This window comes from Drosophila tropicalis, unplaced genomic scaffold, assembly GCF_018151085.1.
Source record: "Drosophila tropicalis isolate 14030-0801.00 unplaced genomic scaffold, ASM1815108v1 contig_845, whole genome shotgun sequence".
Lineage (NCBI taxonomy): Eukaryota > Metazoa > Arthropoda > Insecta > Diptera > Drosophilidae > Drosophila > Drosophila tropicalis.
This window is the reverse complement of record NW_027173338.1, coordinates 6,796,209-6,816,129: the sequence shown is the minus strand read 5'-3', so window position 1 is coordinate 6,816,129 and position 19,921 is coordinate 6,796,209. Positions and strand designations below refer to the sequence as shown.

Genomic DNA, 19,921 nt, shown 5'->3' with positions numbered 1-19,921 from the left:
AATTTTGAAATCCTCTTAAGGATGACTCGCATTGACCGCAGTAAAATACACAAAGCCACAAGAGAAAGAGATACATATATCGAGTGGAGAGTGCTTGGGAGAGGTAGGAGACTGGGGGTTTTTGGGCAGTGGCCACTTGATATGACAGCTGTAGATACTTTTGTGTTTCAATGGACAACAAACGACATGTTGTCACATTTAAATATTCTAGAGAATTTACTCAAGCACACACTGGGAGCCATTAGATATTCTAGTGTGTCCTGTGTCTTTGGCATTTTGCTTATTTGTTTTGAAGTTTTCATTCCTGTCAAATGTATCTGTATCTTCTGCTGCAGCTGCATCACCAGCAACACTTCATTATTCTCAAAAAGAGGCAGTTACAGATACATGGATAGAAATGGACAAGGAAATGAGCGAGAGCTTCAGTTTTATATAACATTTTCTACAACCATTTCTAGTGTGCGTATGTGTGTGACAATCTTGAGTGTCTTGACAATATTTTGGCATATTCAATTTCATTCTACACACATAAAAGTCAAGTATCCATGGGATATGTTTGCAACAATTAATCAAGTATTCTAAAATGTCATTGCCTGTGTTTGGTTAACTCTCCTCACTCACAAGTCAATGAACTTGACTTAAGTCTTTTGTCTCTAATTTAATTTCAAAATCGATTGTTATTATTTCAAAAAACATAAAGAAGATAAATTGTCTATTTAAAAGAAGCCAAAGAGTAGAGAAGATGGACTTAAGTTTTGACTTAGTTATATATTGATTAATTACATATTGGAATACAAATTTCTATTTTATTCTACATATTTTAGTTGTTAACTCAAGCCTACTTAAGTTTATTAACAAATACTTTCTATAATTCAAGTTCTTTAAGAGAAAGTTCATGAAACTTGTCATAAAATATACGCCAAATGTATGTTTGAATCCTTTAAACCTTTTCATCAGATACAAGCGGGTTTACTATAGAGTATCTAATCCAACTACTTGACTTAGGATACATTCAAGTCCTTAGGTCATGTGTATTTTTTGGAGATTTGCCACAAAAAGCTAGATATATCATGACTGAGTCGTAAGTTCGTAATCCTAACTGGGACTGCTGCTACTCCCACCTGAAGCAACTGGCCAGCATTTGCTCGTACTTTGCCAGCCCGTTTGACAGTTGACAGTGGAGAGTCATGGTCTCTCTGCAGTTTCAGAGTCAGCGGGTTGACAGTTTGTAGTTTTTTCAAAATGGCGCAAAAGTGGTTGCGACTTTTTATTTCTGCAACAAAAGAGAAAATGTCAAGCGACAGCGATGACGACGACAAACGAAAATTACATCTGAAACGAGTCTCGTTTTGCCACGATGTTCTTTCTTTGTTTTTCTTCTTTCCTTTCTTTCTTTGTTGTCTATATGTATGTATGTAGTTGCTGCAGTTTTTTTTTCGGCTCAAATTCCCCATGTTGGTACTTGCGACGAAATTGAAAATGCATTTTTAATGATTTGTTGCTCAGACTGCTTGGGAAAATTTATATCACAGGAGGACATCAATCGAAGAAGGAATGTGACGCGGGTGGGGGAATGCATTTGGGGGGAGGTGAATGACCCACAAGAAGTCAAAGTATGGCCACCTCGTTAAACTGACTCATCTCTCCAGCATCATCATTATCATCATCGTGATCATTATCATCATTTCACACGCGAACCAAGCAAACTGTCTTTCGATTTCAATAAAATATTTTCAAAAAAAAAAAAACAACAAAAAATAAAAGGTTTTCTGCAATTTATGGCAAGACCTAAAGGGGAGCACTTAAACCAGAGACAAAAGACAATGAAGATCGTCCCAAGAGTCACGAATCTGGTAAAAAGATGTTGAATCCAGAGATCAGCAATGGATTTTGTTATGGCGAAGTTTCAATACTCTTGTAACTCATAAAAGGCTCCAAGTTATTGTGTACACGTATCTGCATTACATAATTTGGCCATAAGGTCATGAATAAGGCATAACTGTGTCCTTAGCTATCTGAATAGAATAATTAATCATTATCATGTTGGTGTGTCCTTCTGTAAGTGTATGATAACTAAACTGAGGGCATAAATATAATGATATCTCCATGGCGTGTCAATTAAATCGTAAGGCAATTGTTGGTACCCTGTATGAAAATAAAAGTGACAACTACCAGATATTTTGCTTTTTTTATACTTTCCAAATGGATTATTCTAATTATTCTAATATTTATTTTAAATCTCTGAATTTAAAGCCATGGAAATGAATTTGGTTGAAAGGGAAAATCAAAGGTCTTTTACTTTTACTAATTACCTATTACCTAACCTTGTCTTTGGTTTATTTATACCCACATAAGTTTTTAATTAAAATTCTGACTTTTTTTTAAAGGGACTTCCCGTAGAGATTTGTTTCCCTCCGATTTAATTTCATGTTTTATTTTTCTAAGCTCCATTAGAGGGCATCTCAGGGTTGGCACATTTAGGTTAACCCAATGAGCGCTTTGTTTACATTTTTTGAGAAAACGAGTTTCATATTTGAAGTTGATCAATGTTCATCTTTATTCGAAGTGAAATTATGTATATTCCCTTCGTGTAGGATGGCATATCTAAGACCAGCAGCTTTTTCTTTTTAGTTGTCTTGCCAATTATATTGAGAGTGGAATCTCACTCTTCAACGAGTATCCACTTGAAACTCTGATTCACATTGGTTTTGGGATTATTTCTCGGCTTGTCTTTGGAGTAAACATTCGCACGTTAAATTATTTTTGCTTTGCAGTTCTGTTTAAGTGCTGGTCCTTTTGTTGTTTTTCTGTGTTCTTCTTCGCTGATGATGGGCTGCGTCTGCGCAGACGCCTGTTTGACTGGGAACCGGAGGGAATTTGTCGACTCTGTCTGCTCTTTGATTATGAGGGCGTCACTGATGTGCGCGCAGCTGGTTCCCCCAAAGTCTTGTTATTTCATCAGGCTGCAATCAAATGAGAGGCAAAAATAAAAAGTTAACACAAAAAAAAAAAAAAAAACGTAAAAATAAATAAACTGCGATTCTTGTGAAGCGAAACAGGAAACTGGTTTAATTGGTTGAGAACGAGGCGTGGAACTGTGAAACTGTGCACTTGCCCCGCCAATGGAGGTGTCACCTCGTACTCCTCCCTCCTCTTGGCCACTCTTTTAATTTCAACTTCAACTCCGACTCTGTCAATGGCATAAATCACACACTCATCGAACTGTGAGGCAAAAAGTTCAATTCAATTCAATTAGCAAGCATAGAGATATGTATGTATGTATGTACAGATACATATTTATGTATATGTATAGATACAGATGCAATAGCAAAGATAGCGGCAATTTATGAGGCCCAGAGCACTGTCAGCATGTGGTTCGGTTCGATTCCCCACCCGCTTTTGGCATGTTTTGACATACCAAAGAAGAAAAAAACAAAAAGAAAAGAAAAGACAATGCTGCCAAAGGAGAAGATGGAGACGAAGACGGAGCACCCGCTGTTCACACTCAAATGGCATGCGATCTTGAGATGCCTATGCAATGATTGGGTATGGGGCACAATAAACTGATTGCCAGAGGAGGGACCTGCAAAAGGGGCCAGGCCGCATGTGGCGTGCGTTGCGTGGCGTCGAAATGATTTAAAACTTGGCGTGAAATACAATGTACACAGAAAGCAAAAGCAAGACAGACAGATAGCGTGGAGGTCCATTAAGCTTCGTTTTGAGCAGTTTCCAAAAAATCTATCTGACGTATATAAAGTCTAATTGAGAGTGCAGAAAACCTTGTTAAGCGAATAAAGTCTTTGTTTACAATATTGAAAAGGATTGTTTGCTTGAATTTGAATGTAAAATATTACATTTCGATCGTTGAATTAAGAAGATGAGCCTTAGTAAGATTTTAAAAACACTTAGGAATACTTTAAGTCAGTTATATTAGTTCCCCCAGAATGGGAACTCTATAGATTTTTAGGTCCTTTAAATTTTGTTCACTTTAGGTAAAAGATATTATTTCTTATTTAAGTTTTTAACTAATGGTCCACATCTGAACAAGTATTAAGTTATTTTAGCGGTGACTGAATTCACTTATGAAACTCTTACTTCCCACAATTTATTCTATGGCATCTTTTGCATCTCCAATTCCTTGGTGCTACAACTCAATGACCCATTGAAAAGCTGTCTGCCAAGATATTTGATGGAAAGTTGTCAGAGAGTCTGCAACAGCAGTAACATCGTCGGGCAGGGGGTGGAGTAGGAAGAAGGCGAGGGTATGGAAGCGCGACTGAAATTGCGTTAAATGACAAATTACAAGTATTTACATGCAAAACACAACAAGATGCCTGAGATGGCAGCCAACGTAATCGATGAGCCAAGCGCGTGCCTGGCAAGCAGAAAACAAAAGACAGAAAAGGAAAACCACACGTTGTCGAACGACAATCAACGGCAGCGAGGAGCGCAAGATGAAGTTGCTCGACGGTGGATTGGGGATGAAAAGATTCGAATTGGGGGGGGGAATTGTCAGTTGAAGAAGGTGAGACAGCAGCACGCGTAATTGAGCATAAGAAGCCATGCGAAGAGGAGATGCTAGCGCCACCTGTCGGTCGGTCTCTCTTAAATTGATTGCATTAATGATATAAGGCTGTTGTTGCTGCTGCTGCATTGACAGCACTCCATGCAGTTGCTTGCAGTGAAAGCTTCTCAATGATTGCCAAGTTTTCATCGATGGCGACTCGCATACAAGTTGATTAAAAGTCTCAAGTGCCGAGTGCCAAGATGGAAACGCAAAAGCAATTAGCAATTGACACTTGGGTGGCAACCGGCTTAGAGAAATGGGGCAAACAAAAACATCATTGTTAATGAGAAATACGGATAAAACGCCAAAGGAGTATAAATGGCAAGTAGGCCAGAGTGCTAAATGAAAAGTTTAAAGTGCAATCATTTCACTCTACTCTATCTGCCATGGATAAACTATAATCTCATACTACTTAGGTCAAACATATCAAATAGAATTCAATAAATTTATGAAATACATTATTGTACTTCAAACAATTGTAGAGGCATGATCAATGGCATTTATTGGATATGTTATGTTTCATTCATAGATTTCCATAGATATACATAGATTGTAATTAATTTTTTAAGACCTGCAAGTAATAGATAAAAGTTCTGTATAGTTTAAGCTGTCTTTTAAAATTGTAAGCCTAATATATTATAGATGATATAAGGGAGATCAGCATATTAGTGGGGAGGCAGTAGCCAGAGGTAGAGGGGAACGAGAACAAGATACCAGCATCCTAAGTAGCTCAGCTAGTTGCTTGTCGCGAAATCTTTGCGCCTCACTGCACGGCCCAACATCCTTAACTCAACTGTCCGGGCTATTCCTGCCCACCACTTTCTTCACCTTGGTCATCGTCATGCGCATCGCATTTATCGAGTTTGGGCATCGGCACGCAACGTTGCCTACTTGCGGGCGCACTGACCGATACACGAATGGAATATTCTCATGCAATTTAATTTGATTAATGAGGCGCATAAAGCCAAGATAGAGCAAAATCAACGCCTGGGTGGGCCACGCATTGAAGGGATTCTCAATCCTTAATTTACTGCAGATGATGACCCAATTTCCACGAAGGAAATGAAAGTTGTATAAGAGTAAAAGTATTTTTCTTCTCAGTTTTGTCTTTTCTTGGTTTCTATGAAAAATTCGTTGAATGAGTAAAGACCATAATATCTGTCACTCTGTTTATTTCGACGACCGTCTGTTTATTTTCATAGCCGCATTTTTTAATTAAACAGCCCTCGATGGCACTTTGAAGTGCCTCCTTCTTCATTCACTACTCGACTACTGACTATTTATAGAAGATCAAAAAGACAAGTCCAATTACTCAACGCCAGCTAGAGTGCCATGCACATTTGAAAGTTGGCAATGAGCTAGAGAACCGCATCAGCTGAAGTGCCGGAGCTAGGGAAAAAAAGACTTCTTCCAGTTCGCTTCCTCATCAAATTAATTGCAAAAATCAGAAGGCAGGCAAAAAAACGCCATGGACCCACTCGAATTCAAGTGGGTGGGGCAGGAAATTAAAGTGCAAAATCTCTTATGGGAAGGTGTTAGAATTCATTGCCCTGGCACGATCTTCGTTCCATCTTTTCGATCGGTTCAGTTCAGTTCAGTTTCTTCTCATCTTGGCCCTAATTATAGACCACACACCTGGCGTAATCGGCTCAATTGTATGTATCTACCTCACTTTGAAGGTAGTCACACGACTTTCAAAATCAATTTCATTCAACAATAAATAATTTCTTAATAAATTGCACATTCAAAACTCTTTGCAACTTCCTGCAATTAAAGGCCCCGACAACGGGACGTCACGGGTCGTCACAAGCCGAGGACCATCCAGTCGGGTCTAGTGCAATAAAAAAATAATTGAAAATTCAGTCACGTAAACGTTTTCCAGCCGCCGTTCGCCATTTCAGATCGCTCAGATCGCGACTCATTAATCCAAAGCGACCAATTTAAAACTGCTCAATTAGTGATGACAAAATAAGATCAATACTCATTCAATATTATTTTATTTTCACTCTTTAAAATAAGGTCAATTCGTTAATAGTTAATTGGTAACTGATTGCAACTTCATGATTCAAGTTTAGGATGTAAACTCATTGCTGGAAAACTCATTCATTGGAAAACTTTATACTGCATGTAGTAAAAAGAAGTTAAGACGGTTTCATAAAAAGATGCTCTTCATTGGTTTAGTTTATCTTATCTTATTAAAGTCTTCAGTTCTTACTTAGATCTTTAGAATGCTTATTACAGACCAATAGGTAAATGTCTCTTTTCTACATTGCTTTTTATTTCTAGGAGTTTCCCCTGCTAACATCAACCATTTACTTCATAGTCTACTGTCGTACCTGGGTTCAAATCCAAATACTATCCCTATCGGCAATGGCGGAAAATGAGATTGTCTGAAGAAGTAGTGTTCTTTTAAAGTTTTAACTATTGCATTTAATTGTTGTCGTTGGAAAATATGAAATTTTCCTTTGTCTTCCTTATCCATGATCACCTCACGATGCCATCTCAAATGGTAGCTCACATCGTCAACAGTTGTTTGCCTCGTAATAATAATAATAATAAAAGCACGCGGCTTCGCTTATCAACCACCGACAATCAGCGGAACGTGAAAAGTTGGACGAATCGAGTAAGGAGAGTAAGGGGAGTGGAATGCAAGACTTACTATTTGAGATTCGGGAGGGAGTAGTATAGTTTTCTTCATATTTGGGTTAAAAAGGCGTGCATGCAATTTACTGCACCAGTCCCAGTTCCAGCCCCAGTCCACATGTCCACAAGTCCAACCACAGCAGAGAGACGGAGAGATCATCATCATGATTACAAACTGCAAGACATTCGGTCTCAACTTGTTGATGATGCGTTTGATTGCGACGAGATCGAGGGCAAGTGTGACGGGATAGGGGACAATTGGGGGGGCTTAGTTAAGTTTGCAGTTAATTAATTGCATTCGCTCTCAGATTTCTTGTCGTTTTTATTTTCCTTATTTTTCACGGTTTCAGTATATGGGCGTGTCGCAAGAGCTTTGAGCTCTAGCTCATCAAAATTAAGCGAGAAAAACTATGTGCAGGTGGATTTTCACTCATCTCGGAAAATGCTATAAGCTGATCATACTCTTGATAAAAGAAAAATAAATACCAGTTCTAGTTAGTCATGAGTAATTTTAATGCTTTCTTATCGAAATCAGCATAATGGAATTTTTCTACTTGCATTGCGCAGCCATCAAAGGTTTCTGAACTTTGATTTTTATCTAAATAATTATCTTAATGATAGTCCATTAAATATTTTAAAAATTCTTACAGAAAAGAAGTCGATATGATTGGCTATGTTAGACTATAACTAATGAGAGTGAGCCTAAATTACATGATATCTATAAATGAAGTCTTTGACATTCAAGGATAACACTTAAATCTTAACTGTTACATACATACAAGAAGAAGGTAAATTAGAGTAACTGTATTACCTGTAAATTGTGCTTAAGTAATTTAATAAATTTGAAGTACCTTCCCCCCATATAGGGGAGGATATCATAAAGTTAGATAAGCTTTTGGTCAGGTATTGCCATGAAACAGAAGTCTTTCCTTTGTTTCTCACCCAAAAAGTTCCGCCCCTTGTGGTTGGTTGCTTTTTTTTTTTGTGTATTTCAATCAAAATCAAATGCAGATCTCTCGTCTGCTGAACTCTTGTCAGGACTCTTTGCTTGAAAATTACACGCACAAAACACACAAACTAATTTTCCAACAAATTAGACGCGCAAGTAGAGTTTGCTTCCCGCTCACTTCTGCTCTCTCTCCTTGGCTATTCACTCTCCCTTTTTTGTTCATAATTTATTCTCCATTCGTTTATTTAGTTTTTTTTTTTGTATTTTTCTTCTTTTTATTGTCCAGCGTAATTCGTGTGCGTAATTTCCTTCTGTTTAGTTTTTTCTCTCTACTGTGTTTTTTCCCAGGGAAAACTTTGCTTTGAACATGACAGAAGAAGGGAGATGATGGAACAGGGACTAAGTGGGGCAGGAGAGGAGACGGGAGGACAATGGGTCTGTTCACTGCTGATTTAGGCGCATGATAATTGCCCGGATTGAGCGCGGTTGGGGGAGGGGCAACAACAGTCGTCTGTGTGCAAATGTGCGTGAAACATGCGTTGCGTTTTCTTTTTAGTGGACCGAAGGCCGAAACCGAAAAAAAGCTGGAAAACTGAAGCTGCATTTGATGCGAGTTGATTTTCCCAGAGCATACATCGCTGCACAGCGGTAGAAGGACGCCAAATTTACTTGGTACTCGGGTCACGTGACCTTAATTAGCTCTGCCCCCTCAAAAAAAAAAAGAAAAAAAACTCGAGAGAGAGAGAGAAAAATGAAAGCCAAGAGGAAAAGTCGTCAAGTTGACTGACTTGAAAAACCTTTTTGCACTGGTAATTGTGCGTAAGCATGTCAATGCAAAGAGTCTGTGGTGTTTGGTTCGTTTGAACTTGCCTAACTTTAAACCTAAGAAAGATTTTTGTTTTTTTTTGGGTACTCGACTATTGTAAGCCCTTCAATTACACTTGGTTTTTGTATTTGGTTATTTGCTTTAAATCACTCGCCTTCTCCTGTCATCATTTAATCATTTAATTCAACTGCATTGTAATACAGCGAGCGAGGGCACAAAGCGGCAGAAGTCTTCCCGGCCGCACAAAAAGGCAATAAATTTCAATTATTTACTTAAATGCACATTAACATGAATTGGTTGTCTGGCTGGAAGTGCTGCTACTGATAATGAAAATTGTCATAGTCCCAGAGACTGCGAAAAAGTTATTATTATTAAAAACAGCTTTATATAATCAGCCAGGCCGTGATGGGGTTAAAATACCACTGCTATTGCCATAGGTAATAAGGCTACAAATTGGACAAGCAACTCTAGCCGACCACAAGATTGATACAGTGGAATATACATAGATTGATACAGTGGTATGTTGCGCCAATTAAATTGTGAATTTTTAAGATCTAAAAAGTATTTGTGTATCTATAGAATTTTAAGATATAAATTTAAAGGGATTGATCATAAAATTTGTATCCTATTTGAAAGCATGCTATGAGTATTATCTAACAATCTTCAATATTGTTAGTATTTAATGTTTTTTTTTCTTAAATAATCTCTTAACCTTAATAATAATGTGCATAAACTATATAGAGTATGTATATCAAGAATGTAAACATAAGCATTCATGAAATCCAAGGATGATATTAGTTTTTTGAGTTGTTAAAGACCAAAGTTATTAACTCGCTCTGTTAACAAAAGATTTGATGGCAAATGAAACATAATTTAAAATATTTTATAATACAATTTAAACATTATATTTTTAGTATAAAAAAATCATATTGAACCGAAAAAAAAAATTCCTTCTGTGGCGGAACAATGTACGAATTAATAAGGATTTACATCTATTTACCAAAGAAATTTAGTGAAAATTTCAAGTCAATCCGGCACGTCTGAACAAATTTTGGAAAGGTTAAAAAAATTAACTTGGTTTTACACAAAACTGATTTTCCAAAAAGATTCATAGTTCGTAGTATAATATTTAACGTTTAACAGACACTTAAAAATAGAAAACTAATGTAAATAAAAAGAAAACCAAAAAAAAAAAAACTTGTCAGAAGTGGGATTCGAACCCACGCCTACAGAGTAGACTGCGACCTGAACGCAGCGCCTTAGACCACTCGGCCATCCTGACATGTTTTGCCACGAACAAAGTGTTCATCATATAGCAAGGGACTACAAATGTTGGACACCAATTAAATATACCTACATCAATCTAAATTTATACTTATAAACAAATGCTTGGTCATCGGCATAAAATAGATACACAGAATATTAATAAATAGTTTCAATAGAAAGTGTAGACACTTGAACAAATTCAACAAAGGTCATAACATAACATGTATAAGCCTATATCTCCATATTTATCTCCAAAAATTAATAATCAACATTTATTTGCTGATATTTAAACCACCGAAATAAAAAGAGATGGAAGCTTAGCAATTTTTACTTCTTCATGATAGTTGCTCATAAATAAGTGTTAATTAAAGTTTCAACTAGTTTGTAAAATGTTCAGCATTTTTTTTTTTCACAACTTAATGTATACAGTTTATCTTTTTAATGCAGAGAACATACAATATATCCCAAAAGCCGTACACATAAATCCCTCCTCCTTCCCCAAATCCTCCGCCACCTTTATATGCTTTTCCAAAAAAAAAAAAAAAAAAACACATGAAAAAATGCTAAACCATTAAGTTACCTTGAGAAAATTTCACTTAATTTTTATAAAAATTCATGCCATAGCATTTATTTTGTTCTCTTATTTTTCAGGAGTGTAGCCTTTAATGGGGCTCAAAGTTTCGTGTCTATGGAACGAGTTTGTATTGATGGAAGGTTAAAAATTGAAAGGACTAACAATTTTGTCAAGTTATTGGAAGGTTGAAAATTTGTGATAACCCCAAGCTACGCCTCTGAGTCTTTGGGTCTTTGTGTGTGGGTTAGTTGATGCTACGTAATGCCAAGGACATAAAAGCGGATTTACGCTTAATCACACACGAAGGATGCATATTTTACCTGGATGAAGGTAGGTACCTCTACATACTTATATACAGACCAGGTTCATCGTCAAAATCCGGGCTGGCTGGCTGGCTGGTTACTCATTCGCATGCACAAACGCAGTCAGAGAGCATTTTGTTCATTAGGAGCTCCACACGAGCGCGCTGCTTAACCTCTGACCCTTTTCCCCATCACCAGCTCTCCTTTTCGCCGTTCGTATTCCTTGCAGCGTTTTCAGTTCATTTTGCTTGCCCCGTATTCTGCTTTACCCTATTTGTTTTTTTTGCTCTCCGTCTCTCTTTTCTTGTTTTTGGTACGGACCGCCTGCTGTGAACACTTGGAGCTTTCGCCAATGCCAAAAGGATGTGAAGGATATGTGTGTGTATGTATGTGTGAGTATTGCCCCATTAGCCAAAAGGATTTATATTACAAGCGTACACATAAAAAGCACCGCAGGATATTTTGTTTTATGTGAATTTAATTGTAGTTTTAATCCAGAAAGCAAAAAAAAAAAAAAAAAAAAACGAAATAAAACAACCAAAAGGATGAGGATACGTAGCCATGGCAACTCCCCTGCCTGATTTCTATATACATTAAGAGCAATGCATTTTGATGTGCAACTCGATAATATCGGTCAAGTGGAAAAATATGAAACACTTGAAATCTATTCCATCAATAAACAACCAGGATCAAAGCATAATTATGTGAAAATCTCATCCTGCCATTACCAGTTTTTAGCCGTCTACTTTTAGATAAGGCCGCCCCTCAGGACCCCGGCTATCATTGCAAATAATTGTGGTACTTAGTAACTTTGTAAACTGCGTTTTTGAATAGGATTTGAGTTGCCATGGTGTTAGAATTAGAAATTTTTATTTAAATGCCGAAAATTTCCTCTTATAGATAAAGTTGAAAAGTTAAAATTGTTAAAAATTAATAGCAGATTAATTAAAATGAACATAAAATACATATAGTCATTCGGAAAAGATTCCAAGCTCTTGCTGTTCAAAACAATTTGAACAATAGGTGACAAATTCAGTGCATAATGATTATACATTTTGCCAAAGAGTTGAAAGTAACGGAAAGACTTGAAAATCCTTTAACAAAATAAATAAAATAAAGAAGAAAAACTCGGCCAAGTTTTGGTTTATGTGTTTTTTTTTCTTTCTGAGTAGAAATATCAACGGAAATATGGCAAACTGAATCCTCACCCACATACACACTAAAATAGAAGGCTCAAAGTGTGCACATCCTGCTTAGCCGGGTTTCTTGTAATGTGTCCTTGTTGTTGTCGGCACACAAACACACACACGTTACACACACCCACATATGTACATACATAAGTTTCAACAAAAAAGGGACAATTTGTTTAAAGGTAACAAAAAGTTTTTTTCTTCAAGAGGGACAGAGAGAGAGAGAGAGAGGACGCCGGGAGAAGTGATGAATGGTTGGGGGCGGAAGCGGGGCATGAGAGCAGTTGGCAAATGCTTTGCATAAACTTGAGCGGCAAAAGTTGAAAATATTTTTGAAAATAGCAACAACAATAACAAGAAAAGCAGCAAACTTCAAAAGGAAATGTGGCACAGGAAAAAAGCTAAAGAGATATCGTTTGTGGAAAGCAAACGAGGAATGGTGAGGAGGGGCGGACAAATGTGGGATATGCGGATTCGGGTAGGTGGCATAAAAGATGAAAAGTAAAACAAAATATTAAGAAAGTTATTTCAACAAAATGAAAGTTGGCTCTGTGTTTCCTTTCTTTCTTTATGTTTGATAAAAACTCACTCACACACACATGCACATACTCATATGATATCCTGCTCTTTCTGTCTCTGTCTCTCTCTCTCTCTCCCTCCCCTTAGTTGTCGCAAGGATAGCAAATGGTGCCGCATACGCCATAAGTTTGACTTTCGACTTGGTCAGGTATTTCCATTCTCCCTTTTATGTATTGCATTTCATAAACAGATTATTAAGAAATTTATTTAATATGCAATCAAAGTTTTCATTTACCAACTTGAATTTCAATAAACAAATACATTCATCCATTGCATAAGGGCCGAAGAGCTTTATTTGCCATTTCTTATATACATCTTGCAGCAAATTGAATTTACTTTTATAGTTTGAATATTATTACTGAAGAAAACTTAAATAAATGGTTAATAGTCTGAGTTATTTTTAAATGAAAGTATCTCAAGAGCATCTCAAGATACCTCTACAACAAATATCACATACAGAATTTTCATTTAATTCCATTTTGTATGGGTAATGAAAATTTTGTAATTTCAATTTCATTAACATAATTTTTTGCTTACTTTAATTTTTATTTTGTAAAATATGAGCAACCGTTTTTCATTTGCATCTCCCTAAATCTTGTCCTCATTTTAATATTTTCTTCTTTAAAAGTAAATAAAAATCAAACTGAAAATGTAGTAAATTTTTTTTTTTTTTTTGTTTGCCAAACATTTGCATAATTTAAGGCGTAATTTTGGTTGTCGCTTTGCTTCGTTGTCGTCCCCTCAACTCATGACTGTTGTTCATTTTTTTTGGCGCGTTGCTTTAAATTGATATTACAAGAACAATTTGTGTTTATATAGGGACTAAGGATGTGTAGGGGAAGGGGGGATAAGCATGGGGGCTTGGGGTTATGTTGGGATGCGTGCAAAGTACATACATGGAAAAACTGTGCCATGGAAACTTTTGTTTTTTTGGTCTTTCTGTTGTTTCTTCCCTTTTTTTTTGTTTGTTGTTTTTTGTGCGCTTTCGTTTCGTTTGTTCAGTCGTTGGGGCGTGTTCATTTATTTCCTGTTGCGCCTTAAGTTATGCAAAGCGTATGGCAAAGTGAACAAGCGAATTGAGAGCAAGTGAATGAATAGAAGGACAAGAGATGGTGGGGTTTTGGCAGGATTTTGTAAATGAGAACAAGAGCGGGCATAGAGTAAGTGGTCTAAGCATGGAAATGAGCAAAATGATAAGAATAGATAAAGTGTACGGGCTACTAAATGAAATTGCTGGTAAAGTGAATCCCTCAAAATGTGAGCCAAACAGAAGTTGATTAACATAGGATCACATCAATGAGAGATTTTAGATACGCATATCTCAATGACCCCAGAAATTTTTTAACTTTGATTTTACATGTTAATTTGACTATGATTAAAACCCTTAATCAAGGGAATTATTATCTAAGCTTTTTGAAGTTATATGCTAGAAACCAAGAGTAATTGTTTCAATTTTCAATAGACAACATGCAATGTGGTGACACTTTTTTTAGATTTATCAAAGTGTGCCCAAAGTCAATCTTGTATGTGAAAAATACTGGGCAATAATAGTGGTAGCTATCGATAAAAACAAGTTATCGCATCATTCCCTTGTTTCGACAATATTGAAAAGTAACCTTTGGAAAATCTGTTTTGCAAATCATTTTCTACATCAGATAATATAAATTGGCATTGAAATTGTGTAAAGATAAACTTTGTAATTCAATTCTCACATTTGGCTAAGATGAATCACCCATTTGGACCAAATGGACCTTATTTTCAGCGGCCATGTCAGCGTGACCGCTTTCCCAGCCTAATCGATGAAGTTGGTCCGCTGGCCGATCCGTTGGTCAATCGCTTTGGCATACCCGATTTTCAGGAAATGGGTGCACGCCTGAAGCGTGGAAGAAAACCCAAAAGTCAAGCTGAGAGAGATGCTGCTATAACTGCCATCCAGGCCAAGGCAGAGCCGGCTGCAATTTACGCCCATGCTTACCCCTTGGTTGTCCGCCGTGCCGTGGATCCTTATTTGCCGCGTTTCGAACCATTTGACTATTCTCAACCGCCACAATCATCCGTGTATCGTCGGCTGGCGAATCCAGCTTTAGCACCCAGGCAAGAGGGTGAAGCCCCCTATACAGGAAATTGCTATCACTGCAAAACCACCGGCAGCAGCGGTGGGGATAGTGATAGGAGCGCCCGCGAAATGGCCCGTCAAATACTATTCAATTCCAATCTATTGTAAGTTCAAGTCCAGTCTTCTTAAATGACACTTCAATTTCTTATTTTCAGCAATGCTCATTTGTTGCATCACATTGCACAAATTCAACTCAATGATGGCTAAGTCAACGAATGAAATAATTCAACATCTGCTTTTAATTATTCAACATATTCCCAGCCCCATAAATCAATGCCGACATTCATTTCCAATTTTTCTCGTATCAGTTTTGAATATTGTAAAATACACTCGGAGCACTTAAACACATGTCAACAACAGTTAAAACTGTAAAGATTAAAAAGCAAAGTACCGAATTAAAAGGTTCTTAAGGGGTTACAAGTCTCTTGTAAGATAATATTAAGAGTATAAATATATTGTGTTATACAAAAATTTGTCGATTGGTATGGAAATTATCTGTAATCATTTTTCTGTTTATAAGAAATTATAAATTCGGTATCCTTCCTCGGTTTGATAATGCTTAAATTAGATCTCCTAAAAAATTGTATGTTTTACTATGCCACTGTGGTCTGAATTTATGAAATGTATGGAATGAGGAAGAACATTTTTGAAAGAACTTTTGTGGTAATTTGAAATTAATTGAAGATATTTTTTCCTTTAACTCAACTAGGAAATTAAAAGCCATTAAAATGAAAGCCATAATAATAATTCAAATAAAAAACCAGACAAGAAAAATGTGAAAAAGAAGGAAACAGAAAAACAAAATGCTCAACTTGACAGGCCATTTGCGATTTTGTTGATTAGCATACGGCGAAAATCATAATGAAAGTAATTATTTTGATTACATTTCTAACGAATGGACGGACGGATGGATGGATGGATGGTTGGCTGTTTGGTTGGGTAGAAGAAGCAAATGAGGAAAACGACAGACACATGCATAAATGATAGAGAATGAAGCAGAAGAGAGGGCGTGTCCCCCAACTTCAGGCCCACACACACACACACACACATCAACATTAAAAATGTATTTTAATGTGTCGCCGGTTTTTGCCCATTTTGCTTACCTTTCGCCCCCCCCAATCGGCCTCTCTTTCTCACAACCCTCCAACCTTTGCTCAGAAATTTACCAAAGCTGTTGTTGTCATTTTTTAATGTCTTTCATTTGAGCTTGATGGTGGGCGTAAGCCACACCCCCAAACGCCATACCACAAAGAAACAAACAAACCATTAGAACAACAATTTCATTGCGTTTGTAAATCATACAATGCTGTCAAATTTCTCTATTTTCTCTCCCTCTTTCTCCTTTTCTCTGTATGTAGAATACTTTCGCATAACTTTTGCCTTTGACTTTCCTCTGCCTAATTACTTGTGATTTAATTTGAATTTGTAATTAGCCAGCAAAATGTCATTTCTGTGACAGTTTTGACAGGTTCCATTGGAAGAGGCGTCTACGTTTCTCGGTCTCTGCTGTGGCGCCACGAGTTTACTGCCACTTACGCTTCTCACACGTTTTGTTTGGCTTTAACGCCTTCGAAAATTTTTAATTAGGTGCGCATATGACAAAGTCAAAGGATTAGCTAAACCAAGCCCAACAAAAGCTGTAGATTGATTGAAAGGGAAACTGTAGATGAAGTGTACAAATTTTCCAATATTAACCATAACCTTTTCAGTCAAAGGAATTCTCTTTTTTAAGGAACAGCAATAAAATATAGGTTGCCCTGACCTGTCATTCAAGTCAAATTGACAAACAGTGCTGCCAACTGCAGTCAAAACGCAATCAAAATAAATTTGACTTCAGCAGCAGTAAAGTCAGAGAAAATCATACGCCCCCAAGGGGTAACAAAAGGCACAGTACCAGATGCCCATCATCTTGAAGTATCCACAAAAAAAAAGAGATGCGGGAAAGGGATATACATACATACATACGTACACCCAAAACTGGCAAGCATCCTCTGATGCAGTCAAGTCTAACAAATGGCTGCGAGAGCTTCACTCGACTCCACTCGCTATAGTCAGGACTATCTAAAGCTGTTGATAAAGCGCACATTAAAATATATACGTATCTAAGTATCTCAAAAGATAGTACAGGTGAGGAGCGGAGCTGTAGCTGGAGCTGCCGTTGCCTTTGCCGGTGTCCTTCAGCCAGATGAAGCAGATTCAATGGCGATGGCGGTGATGGGGAAGGGACGAAAGCATTCAAATGAAAACCGTGAGAATCAAAGCAGCAGCCAAGTGGAGCGTAAAGCTTTCAGTGCGTACAAGGTATAAGTGGGTGAAGAGGGCTGGGGGGGATGGTAGTCGTAGAACAGAGTGAATAAAAAGTCTGTCCAAAGCAGCGATTGTCCAGTCCCTGTCTTTCTCTTTTTGGCCTTCTTTTACTTTAGCTTCTCTCCATCGAGTTGTTAAGTTTCGTTTTTTGCCTTTACGTTTCATTTATTACGCAGAGGTTTTCCGTCTTCGTTTCTCTCTCACTCTTGCTGCCGTTGTCTTCTGTATCATTTTTTCTTTTTAACGTAAATTAAGAATTTCCCTACAGCTTTTTACAGGCCGCCAGCCAGCCAGCCAGCCCCACCTACTCATCATTCAGTCTCCTTAACTGACTGTTGGCGTTATAAAAGCCCAACGCTTCATTGCACAAACATAGTGAGAGGATGTCGTCAATTCTAAAGGCCTGGATGAGTTTCTTGGATCTGGGACTGGGGACTGGGAACAGTATCAGGAACCGTTCACCACTTAACAGAGCACACAACTTGGCTTGCGGTCTACGACGGTGACGATGACGATGACGATGAAGGCAACACTCAAAAATATATGCTCCGGCTCAAAGAGGGTCTCGACACGGTTTTGCGTCATATCATTTCTGCATACGTGAGCATAAAATATATGCCAATGGGACAGCTGGAGGGAAGAGGGCATCTCTCAACACGAGTTCAAACTGGTAACAGAGCTGGTGCTTGAGTCTGTGGCAAGCCAACGACTCAAAATGAAATTAATTAAAACAATCTAAACAATAAACGAAAGACATGCGTGAGGCTAGGTGAAAGAAAACTTGACATAGAATAAACTTTCACAAGCCAAACACACACAGTATTAACTGGCTCTGATGTTCTAGAGAGGAAACAAAAAGTACACAAAAATAATGGGATTTTTTTAGAATCGGAGGGTATTGAATTGGGTTAACAAAATTTCGGGTTAATGGTGGAAAATTTTCAGCGATTACAAGGAAAACTGCAGATTTAGGTGAAGATTAACACATAACCTACGAAAGAAATGGATATTTTCAAGTTAAATTTAATTTGCCAATGTTTTGTTATCCATAAAGGTTATCTATGACTTTTGTCTTTCCCAAAATAACATTTACAACTAAGCAAAATAAGCAATCTGCCTATTGAAACATAGTTTCTTTCAGTATCTCTGTGAGTTTGCTCATATTAGGAATCACAAGCATGATATTATTATTTTTACGCACAAAAAAAGATTTCCAAATTCAGAATACAGTTAAGTTAAATGTATGAATTTTTAGCATTTTCGAATCTATTGTGTGTTTGGCAGATGTTTCCTTCAAGTCATTGCTGTACTGGTTTACCATGTGCCTTCGTTTGGGCAAAAGAAACACAACACAGTGACTGCTAAGTCTGAAGACCTTTTGTAGTTTTACGATTGACATAACCCATTCATATACAAAGCAACCGGCTACACAATTTAAGCTCATTGTTTACACAAACAACTGGCAGGAGATGAGGAATCCCAGGCTCTGTCATCCATTGGGCAAAGAAAACACGAGCCAAGTAAATCAAAGTAAATAAAATAAGCAAATTATGAGCATGGCATGAGAAAAACCAGCTAAAAAAAAAAATAGAAGATGGAAAAAATAAATTCAGCTGGCATCTCACTGAAATTTGTTGATAGAGAGAGAGAGAGTGAGCAAACAACAGCTTGAGGAGCTGGAAGAGGAGCTGGAGAAGATTGGACATTGATAGCGTACGTGGTCAGGCATATGAAAGAAGCCCAGAACCGAAGAGCGTTGGCCTTGGCAAAGGGAGGATTGAAACACTGGAAAAAGGAGCAAAATACAGAACCAAAAAATATGGCAGGGCAAACATGTTTAAAATATTTATACGTTCCTGCTCTCAACTATTATTGTGGCAGCACTTTGTCTTTTTGCTTGACAAAAACCGCGACTCCCCCATACGTTGTGTACATGTGTATATATTATTTTGCGGTAGCCATGTGGGAGTGTGGCATTGTGGGCGTGGCAACCAAGACACGTTTTGGCAATGAACACGACCAAGCCGCACGTGTGTTTATTTTTATTTGTGTGGCCCACAAAAGGTGAATGTGAAAAGACGAAACAAAGACGAAAAATGAAAAGCAAATGGCGATGGTAAGACGTAGGAGGATATGAAGAAAGAGTGAGAGAGATCTCTCCGAACTCCATGGCGAAAAATTTATGTTACGAGCAGCTCATAAACGTCACAGGCAGCACGGCTTGGGCTGATTGAATTTTTACATTGCCTGCTTTATATATTTTTTTTTTTTTTTTTTTTTTTGGTGGGTTGGGAAGACTGTTGTCAATAGTAACTGAGAAAACTAATTGAAAATTTTCCAAAAGGAATATATCGAGAAGGAGCTGCAAAGCAATCTTTGCAATACATATGTACATACATATGTATGTCTAACAATTGTATATTAATTAAAATTAAATATTTATTCAATTTTGTCAGCAAAGAAAAACTTATGGAGATGCCTAGTTGAAACACTAGAGAACAACTTGCAAGTTATTTGATTTGATGATAAATTAAATGAGCATTAAATGCAATCGAGTGACACTTGACCTAATTCTGAATATGATGTAGTTGTTTATTTCATC

At 37.3% G+C, this 19,921-nt stretch overlaps 1 protein-coding gene and 1 non-coding gene across 2 annotated transcripts; one reads left to right on the top strand and one right to left on the bottom strand.

The window, feature by feature from the left end:
* Positions 1-10,184: 10,184 nt before the first annotated feature.
* On the bottom strand, positions 10,185-10,267 carry TRNAL-CAG (transfer RNA leucine (anticodon CAG)). Its single transcript has one exon. It is a non-coding gene; the product is annotated as a tRNA-Leu (tRNA).
* A 4,266-nt stretch (positions 10,268-14,533) lies between these two features.
* LOC137581345 (uncharacterized) lies at positions 14,534-15,379 on the top strand. The gene is made up of 2 exons (XM_068295571.1): positions 14,534-15,116; positions 15,168-15,379. Exons 1-2 carry the CDS (start codon positions 14,620-14,622, stop codon positions 15,217-15,219), a joined length of 549 nt encoding a protein of 182 aa, XP_068151672.1. The 5' UTR covers positions 14,534-14,619; the 3' UTR covers positions 15,220-15,379.
* The last annotated feature ends 4,542 nt before the right edge of the window (positions 15,380-19,921 follow it).